Below are 10407 nucleotides of genomic sequence, written 5' to 3' on the forward strand. Positions count from 1 at the left end.
GGAAAAGTGAGAAAGATTATAGACAAAGAGGGAAGTTGCCATCCCATAGAATTCCCTCCTGGGAATTAAAGTGAAACTGTCCTCTGGCAAACCTGTGAACAGGGAATTAAGGTCCTGAAACACCTGATTTCTGCCTTCACCCTGCTGGAAGAAAATTTCTGACTTATATTCAAGTTGCTGCTATCCTATCAGAAGAGCGTTTTTCTAGGCACTTCCAAATCTACAATAAGTAAGTTTAAATAGCACGCATAAATTGACATAAAGACTGAAATAAAACTTGCAGATTTTATCAGTTAACCACATAAATCCAACATCTACACATAACTTAACCAGGAGGTTTGCACAGGCAAGAAATGCAGCATTTTGCCATTCATTATTTGAAGGTAGAGGAAATATAAATAAACTACTAGATTCATGAGTATTTAAATGTCTTGTTTCTTTATTTCAATAAGAACAATTTAAAACTTTCTGTATAATTTCTCAAAGCAGGATTTCTTTATCATTAAAAGGCAAAAAGTCAAATTAAAGTAGCATCTGGTTAACTGCTTTGATACAAGTTAGGAAAGGGAGAGAACTATAAGGGATTCTAAAATGATTTTGTCTCCCAAGGCTAGAAAGAAATATAGGTCTGTATCTTATACATCTTTTTTCCAGAGACGGGTACTGATGGGGAACCTCTGCTTACAATTTCAGGCTCCTTGAGGACTAGATGATCTGAAAAGCTGAAGGGTGAACATTTCCCTTCCACCACTTATATGCCATTTCTTTTCTCCTTGTTCTCAAAAGTGTAGCCTCCAATTCTGCTACCCATAGCCTTTTAACTCAAAGGACATACTGAAAAGTGGGAGATATTTTATAGGATCTCATTCTACTACACTATTGCCTGAATAACTGTCATTTTCTTTAATTGAAGTAGAACACTTACAAAGGCCAATGGAGATTGTAGAGGATTGTAGAAGGTGAGGCCCAGATTATCATCTAATTTTTGTTTCCCATTTTAGAGTGAGTATAGGGTAATTGTTAGGAGTTATTAGCAAACTAGATAATAAAGGAGAAGATTCTCCAACTGCTGGCATGTCACAATCAGTGTACATTTATGTCTCAAAGTAATGTGAAAATTTTGAAAACAAACTTAGACCAAAAAAAGGAATTAACTATTGAAAATATCTGAGTATAATGAATTTTCCTATTTAAATCCCTAATAAGTAAGAGAGAAAAAAAATAGTTCTTTTATATTTTGAATAAGTTAATTACCTTATTATTGATAATTTACATGTTACTAAATTATGACATATATATCTAAGGAGATTATTGGATGATGGCTCACTAACAGTTATGTGTACTGGCAATGTTTCAGCCCAGACATTGATCCCTGAACATGTGTAGAAAAGTAAAACTCAAAACCTGTTTTTTAAAAAAACAAGCTTATAGATATAGAAAACAGATTGGTGGTTGCCAAAGGCTTGCCAGCATTGGAGGTGGGTGAAGTGGGTGAAGGAAGTCAAAAGGTACAAACTTCCAGTTTTAAAATAAGTATATCGCACGAATGTAATGTACAGTGTGGTTAGTATAGTTAATACTGTATTGCATATATGAAGGTTGCTAAGAGAATAGATATTAAAAGTTCTCATGAGAAGAAAAAAAATTTTTAATTATGTATGGTCAACTAGACTTATTGTGGTGATCATTTCACAATATATACAAGTAGCGAATCATTATGTTATATAGCTAAAAATAATATAATGTTATTTGTCAATTATACCTCAATCAAAAAAAAATAAAATAGGAAAAAAGAGTAAAATGTCTTTAACCCAAATGCATTATCCAAGCACTGAGGAAAATAGTGAAAAGGTGAGGATTGTATTCTAATATATTTTAGAAGGCGACAAAGCAAACATAATTGCAAGTGGCTCTCTGGAGTCTGGTGAATATCATGTGCATACAAAATGGATTATTAGTACGAGAATATACTTTAAGTACAACTTAGCATTCCTCGTGTAATTAGTTATTTAGAGAATTCTCACTGAAACATTAAACTCTGGAAAATGTTCTTAATTGCAGCGTAACATTATTGTATACCAGCTGTCCTGTTATATCACAGCATTCCCAAATACCAGTTGACCTATGTAATGTTGAAATTATTTTTAAGCAACAAAAAAATCATACTTCAGAAATTTCATGCTTTATCCAATCACTATAAGAGCAGAGAAAATACCTTTTTGTTTTTAAATCTATTCATAAAAAGATTACAGACAATATGATTATATAGCTTTGTGTAGTTTCAAAGAGAATAAAGTTCAAATTGTTATTGGAAGTTTTATAATGATTAGTGCCTAGTTTCTTAAATTAGAAAGAAAAAATTAAAATTGAATGAATTAGCATCACTTGCTGAATCAGTCATGTAAGCATGTAATCCAGAGTTAAGGATCTATGGAATGGGGAGATGTACCTAAAGACTTCTACACTGCACAGGCTCTCCTCATCTTTCAAAGGGTCACATGAGGTCTTAGCTTGCTTTCTCCACTTGTAAAATTTGCACTCAGTTAAGTTTTGTGGAAGAAATCACTGAGGAGATGAAAGGATCAACCAGCTTCCTGCCTTTGGCATAGGACATATTTCTACTTCATACATCTTGATTTCATTATTGCCTACATTTTTTACAGTATTTAGCTAAAATGCACTGAATAAATGATCCTATTTTATTTTCAAGCAATGGTTGAATTGGATGGAGATGATGTAAGAGTTTCCTCCAGAGGAAAATATGCTGAAAGGGACATTGTGCAGGTAAGAAATTTAATGAAAATTATTTATTTTGTTCATTGTGAAGAGCCCATGTCAGCTCTGATTTGTAAATGAAGAGTTTAAATTGAAATCAAGCATCTCAGGTTCTGTTTAATTTAGGCAGTTGATTCTCTATAAAATGCATGTTAAGTGATGGCTTAGAATAAGCACCAAATTACTTTCACCCATACTTCATGTTCACCATATATAAAATAGAATTGTTAATAAGTGTCTTTTCCTACTTTATTATTACCAGAAAATATCATTGAGATCTTTAGTAAAATTAAAAGCTAGAAATATAACAGGCTTTTAATGATGCTTATTTATTACTTAGACCTCAATAAAAATTAAATATATTTTAAGACATCTGATACATATTCAGTGTAAGTAAACTTAGTAGAAACAAACCAAAAATGTAGATTTTGTTCTATTTCTCCCATAGGTTATGGTTAGAAAAGTGGAAAAATAGATCTTATAATTATATATAAATATAAAAATTATATAAAATATATAAATAATAATAATATAATACATGGTAACATAATAATATGTATAATACTATAATAAAATATAACATAATAATAGATTATATATCTCTATATATAGATATATAGATATATATATGATTCATAATTCTATTAGAATCAAGAAAAATACTTAACTAAAGCCTACTATTCTCGGAGCGAATAGAAAGAAAAAAGGCAGTTAAAATTTATAATTGAAACAAAGGAATTAAATCAACTAAATTTCTGCATACTTTAGAGTCTTCATATCTTTTAGGAAGTCAGAAGCAAAAAAAGGCTGTGAAGGGAAGACTAAATGGAAAGGAAAGTTCTCAGTACAATTTGAGCACTTAAAGGAGCAAACAATGGAATTCAATATTATCTCCTAAATAATAACCTATATATTCACTCATAATGCAGTCATTAAGATAATCTAATTTGGAATCCAAGAGAATTTGGTTCAAATCCTGGATTGTCCACTGTGATAACTTGGATAAGCTTTCTAAACTTCAGTGTTCTGGCATTGTTTAAAGATTTTATCAGATAGTATATATAAAATACATTACATTACTGAAATAGAACTCGGTAAAATACAACAAAAATAATTTTAAAAATTAGAGAGAGAGAATAATGTAAAATAATCTGTAAATATATTATAAAGATTAATCTTGACAAAGATAAAAAAGCATTCTTCTTCATCAGTCAGCAAAATTAAGTTTTAAAATAGAAACATCTGTATAACAGTTTTTTAAGAAGATAATTAAATATGATTTAAACCTAATGTTTAAATATTAACATTAAAATGTTAACATTTTAACCTAATGTTCTTGGTAGCGTAAAAAGCACGCACACATGAATAATTCATTTAAAAGCAGCTGAGAAAGGGAACATGGTGATGTGGTCATCTATTTAAGAATCCCACGATGTTTTGTTGTTTTTAAGTAGACCCGCGATTATTCACCTTATGCTGATTAGCATAATTATAAGTCCAAGTAATTACACTTTTTCTAAAAATCTCTCCATAATGTCTAGTTCACAGTAACCAAAAAATCAAATTACTGCATGGAAGTATGAATTTGAAGTCCTTTAAAATGTATTATGTTGCTGTTGTAATGCATTTTTACAAAGTTAAAAGAGACAGCTTTATATCTCATAGTATCATTTAAATGCTGCTTAAGGGAAACTGGTATTACTCTCTCCCTTAGAAGATAGTTAAGATTGCTCACATCATTAAGATTTACTTTAAGAGGATTAACATGTTATGTTAGTGACAACCAACTGTTGTTGGTTATTTTATTTATAAAACAAAAATTCCCTTGATCATGAAAGTATTTCATCTCTAATTGGATATGCTACATTGGACAGAACAGTGAGATAGGACTCAGATCTATGATCTTGAACAAGTCAGTAAATCTCCCTTGAGCCTTTCATTCGTTACCTCCAGACTCTCCATTCTTTTATCTTCGCTCTTTCCATGATGTGGTGAGTCTCAGAGGAAGTAACAGACATGAAAATACTTTGTTACCTATCAGTATAAGATACATAAACACACACACACACACACACACACACATACACACACACATATATATATATATATATATAATTATATATTTCCTCTCATTGAAAGTCAAAATCTTGAGACTAATCTATCACCATTAAGTGACACTGAGATCACCAAAGATTTTGAAGACACCTGACGATATAGCTAAACACTCAAGGGATTCTACCATGTAAAGTTGAACTGAAAGAGCCGTGAGATCTCACAGATACTGAACAGGAAACTAAAATCTTCCCAGAGAATTAGTAGCCTCCTGAATGACAGTGACACCTTGACTTACATGTCTATATTTAGTTAAGGATATCTGATGCACTCTTTTCTAATTTCATGGAAAAGTTGCTAAATGGTATTTGGTCTATTAAAAATAGTTCCCACTGGGCTTCCCTGGTGGCGCAGTGGTTGAGAGTCCGCCTGCCGTTGGAGGGGACACGGGTTTGTGCCCCAGTCTGGGAAGATCTCACATGCTGCAGAGCGGCTAGGCCCGTGAGCAATGGCCACTGAGCCTGCGCGTCCGGAGCCTGTGTTCCGCAACGGGAGAGGCCACAACAGTGAAAGGCCCGCATACAGCAAAAAAAAAAAAAAAAAAGTTCCCAGGGTAAACATTTATATATCACATTGTGTTCAAGAATTAACATTTTTTCTCTCACCTTGAATAAAATTTTAAAACCTTCCACCATTACAGGTTTCCTGGTCCTACCATTCACTAAAACATTTTTTAAATGAGTTATTTTTAAGAATAGAAATATTCTTGAATATTTACAATATTGGGGTTGCAAGGGCACACCAAGAGTAATATTGTCAATCTTCCTACCACCAGGAAATATCTAAGCCATCATAATCAATGCTATAAACACTGCTGGCTAAAATAATATCAGAAAATAAGGTCTATTTAGGCTCTCTTACCTTTTTGTTTTGTAATAAACTGAATGAGATATTGTACTAAATCACTTAGCAGAAGGCCTCTCACCTACCAGTTGCTCAATAAATGCATTAATATCAGTTTCAGTTATTATTATTAGTTAGTATTTTGGCATAGTCCTGTGGGAAGGCATTTTGATGTCACTATTTCATAGTAACTGTACCTTGATATATGACACTGTAGTCAGTCTTATGTGTGATTATGTTCATTGCCTCAAGATTCACTCTCATATGACTATAATATAAACAGTATGCAGGAAGAGAGTCTATGGTTGTTATTCTAAAACTTAAATGAATTATTTTCTTAAATCAATGTATGTAAAGGCTTTCCATTTGTTTCTTTGCTTGCTTGTGCTGTGGATTGGCCATTGTATATAATGCAATATCATTTCTCCTGGCTGCATTCAGCTGCTGTCCAGCCTATCACTCCCTTAAAAATTATACTTAAATCATATCTTTCATTAAAAGGAGAATAATTACCTTGAAGGCTTAGACTTGAAAATCACTAATGGAGCTCTGCAAAGTAGGAACAATCAAATAAAATTGAGCAGAACCACAACTAAAAGCTCATTTGCCCAAACTGATTCAAACTTTTTTCACAAATAGGCAGAGCTAGCTGTTAGAGCAACCACATAGAACATTTTCCTTGTACAGGATAGATGCTAAAAGAAAGATGTAGCGTGTCAAGGAAATGGTATATTTCAACTGAACAGAATGCATTTATTTGTATTCTTCATATGAATGGGATAAATGAGTGCAAAGTAAAAATTGATTTGTTCCTCTAACCTGAACAGTTTAAGGGTCCAAGTTAATTTGTGGTAATAGTCAGTGATCAACATACATTCACAAATGTGTGAGTGTTATTTTGAACAGGAGGTCCCCAGGTACAGTGATCAGAAATTAGTGATTAAAAGGGACAATAAACAGAGGGGTCTGAGAAGTTGAGTGGAAAATTGTTACTGTAGAAGGATATCAGCAATAGTCCAAAAAGAAAGAATATATTTTTGTCATCAAAAGTGTAAGGTTTAACATTAATAAGAGGTAAAGGAAACAGAGACACTTGTCATTTTCATCTCTCACTTAGGGAAGTACCTCATGACTTGACTGAAGAGATGAATATTCCTTTGGAAAAGGATTAGATAATTTAGGTTAGTGAGTAGAAGATTCTCAACATCTTTTTCTCTGCTCCCAACACACATGTGGGATAAGAGATGCTCCTGTAGATAATATCACTTGCTATAACAGTTACGCTTAACCCAGGGGCAAGGTCCCTTAATACTCAAGAGACGTATCAGAATCTGTGCCTGCATTTAGCAAACATAAGTTAAATGAGATATATACTTCCCTCCTCGGCTGAAAATTAAGATTTCTTTCTTACCCATTGTTTATGAACATGTTTTAAAGATGAGTAGAAGTGTATGTATTATGAGAACAGTGATTATGAATCTTAGTTTTGACATTCCAGAGTATCATAACATTCTTAAAAATGAATTTATATTTACTTCAATAAAAAATTTAGCACATCCTATAGCATTTGCTGGAAAGGTGAAACAGCAGGTGTTTTAAAATAACAAAAAGGTCAGGAATTACAGTTTTAGATTATAATACTGGTACCTGAGTTTGAAAGAGATAAAAAATTGGTAAAAATAGTTAAAGTTTGATATGAATGTAAATAAAAGACTAGAAAGAAGTCTCATGTTTATATTGCACATAATTTATAAATTAATGAATAGTAATAATAATGACTATCATACTATACATATTATGAGTTGAACACTATTTTATGCACTTATGTTGACTTATTTAATACAGCAACCTAATGAAGTAGGCATTATTATTATTATCCTCATTTTATAAAAGAGGAAACTGAGTCAGAGAGAATACCAAGACCACACAGCTAATAAGCAGCAGAACCAGCATCTGAACCTGGGAAGTCTAATTCCAGAGTTTCTGAGAATAGGGAGTAAAAAGATAATTGAATTTAATTACCATGGTCTAAGAGAAGAGTAAAGACCAAAGTAAAAGTAAATATAAGAGCAAAGTTGAGGTAAAGGAAAAACACAGCAGGTATAATATCCCCCTTCCCTAGAGAAGTATCAACTATCTGCTAGAGTGTTGCCATTTCCCTGAAATGTAGGTATTAACTATAGATTCTTCAAAAACTGATCTCCTAACAAATAGTTTAAAAGATAATTATGTATATGTGTAGCTGATTCACTTTGTTATAAAGCAGAAACTAACACACCATTGTAAAGCAATTATACTCCAATAAAGATGTTAAAAAATAAATAAAATGAAAAAAAGGTAATTATGTATATACTAACCATATCATTACTAAATTTTTTAAAAATACTATGCCTTTTAAAATAAGAATGAAATAAGCTATAGCTGAAATTAGAGATCTTTTTCTTATTAATCCCTCACTATGTTGATTCTTATTTTCTTACCTTTCTAATTATAGTTCCAGAGAGAAAAATAAACCTAAATTTGTTTGCACCTCTTTGTCAGGTCTTGTCCAAGTCAGATTATATGACTTCACAAATGTTCATATCCTCCTATTTCTCTTCTCAGCTGAATATTATATTCACTGTTAGTTTTTCCTTACCCTTACTTAGCTACCTTTAGGGTAAGAGAAAGATTTGTCACCTTTCTATCACACTTTTCTAAAAGTTGTGCTGAGTTTTCCACCTGGTATCAAGACAGGGTAAAATTATGGTCATATGTGTATGCTTCTGTCTATAAGGTACCTTATTTTAAAAAGAAAGGAGTACTTTTCTGCTCTTCCTTAAAAGAGACTGCTTTCACTTCATAAATGGTATTACATTTGCTCTTTGATTTCTTAACATTTTAACCTGCTTTATCTGTCGCAACCTGAGTGGTTTAAAGTCTGCTTCCTAATAAAAGTTAATTTTCTGAAGACACACCTTGAGTAACTGCTTAAATCAAAAGTAAAATTTTCAAAATAAATTTAAAACAGTTACATTACAGTATGAGATGAGAGTGTGAACACTCTGTTTCTCTGGAGGAAAAACTGATTTAATATAAACTTTAAAATATTATATTTGAAAATTGTTCAACCTCCTGAAATGTCTTCGCTGTGCCTTTTCTCCAAGACCTAAAATTACTGTGTCCCCAAACTATCACAACATTAACAGTTACAATCATTCCCAGTTGCTTTCAAGAATCATGATGTTTGTAAGGGGAAATTGAACTAATGCCAACAAACAGCACAGTGTTTATTAAGTAACCATTATAAATTAGAATGGAATCAGGCAATCTATTGCCAGAGTATTCAGTGATAATTATTCTCACATGATTGTTTATATAAAGATAGAACAATCATTTTTATGTAATGTAAAAATAAGAATATTGATATTTGATGATATTTCAATGAGAAGTATACCAAAATCTTATATTGAGGGTTTTTGGTTGTTTATTTTTTGCCTTTCCAAATAACAGATATAAAAAACAAACATTTGGGGCATGATTCAATGTACTGAATATTTTGGGTACCTACTAATGTGAACTGTGTAAATTTTGTATTGTCTATGTGATTTGATGGTCTAGTAATATAATTAAAAATACTTTACATGTGTTTAGGACTCTTTAACAATATACATATTTTTAACCCTGATTTGAGTCATACTTCTACATTGAAAGCTGAATTAAGCATACATTAATTCCCTTTGACAAGAAACTGAGCCCTGAAGAGGATAATGCTCCATCCAATTAGGTGTAGAACTCAAAACTGCAGAATACATGTAGCAACATGATGGGTGTATCAGGACCCGGAGACAAGAGTTATTGTGGGGAAAAACATAGGTAAAGATTACATCCCTTTTTAGATAAAGTATATATTAGAAAGTTGTGGTCACTGTTAGAGCTATTTGTAATAAATCAAATGTCTTTAAAATGCATAGTTATTATCATGCATCTCACCATTACTCCAGGCTTCTCTGATTCTCCTACAACCAAATGTTTACATATGTTGGTTTTTGTGTCTATTTTTTTATTTATTTAAATAGCATGCTAAGGTCTGTTAAATAACTTTCTTTCACCTCTGATTTAGTTTGTGCCATTCAGAGATTATATTGACAGAAGCGGAAACCACATACTCAGCATGGCTAGATTAGCTAAAGATGTCCTAGCGGAGATCCCAGAGCAGTTTCTCTCCTACATGAGGACCAGAGGAATCAAGCCATCACCTGCACCTCCCCCGTACACCCCACCTACACATGTGTTACATACTCAAATATGACTGTGCTCCAAAATGCTAATGTAACTACACTTCAGTTAGAACTGCTGAGTCCATGCTTTTCTCCTGGTGCTCTATAAGGAACCAGGGAATGAGATACTTTTCTCAGTTTGGTTTCAGCAGTATTGGTTTGTATGCTTTCTTGGATCCAAAATTTATTATCTTCCTAAACCAAAACTGTAAATACGGTTGTTGCATGAGCAACAGAAAAATTGTTTAAATGCTTGAAGCAAAATATGGATGTATTCTCTGAATCTTTAAATGTTTTCTAGACAGAAACAGTTAATTTCCAATGTACTGTTGGGAAAAAGCACAACCTGTGTTTTTAACTCAAATATTGTCCTTGACTGCTATGTATATAGGAAAGCAGTCTCTCTATATCAATGTTT

At 32.2% G+C, this 10407-nt stretch overlaps 1 protein-coding gene across 1 annotated transcript in view; it reads left to right on the forward strand.

Annotated features, from left to right (window-relative positions):
• CPNE8 (copine 8) overlaps window positions 1–10021 on the forward strand; it is a 327485-nt gene extending 317464 nt beyond the window's left edge. The window contains exons 20-21 of the mRNA XM_065888187.1: window positions 2711–2784; window positions 9833–10021. Coding sequence (XP_065744259.1) covers window positions 2711–2784; window positions 9833–10021 — 263 coding nt within the window. The remainder of the gene's footprint in view (window positions 1–2710; window positions 2785–9832) is intronic.
• Window positions 10022–10407: the final 386 nt, after the last annotated feature.

This window comes from Phocoena phocoena, chromosome 11 (genome assembly GCF_963924675.1).
Source record: "Phocoena phocoena chromosome 11, mPhoPho1.1, whole genome shotgun sequence".
NCBI lineage: Eukaryota > Metazoa > Chordata > Mammalia > Artiodactyla > Phocoenidae > Phocoena > Phocoena phocoena.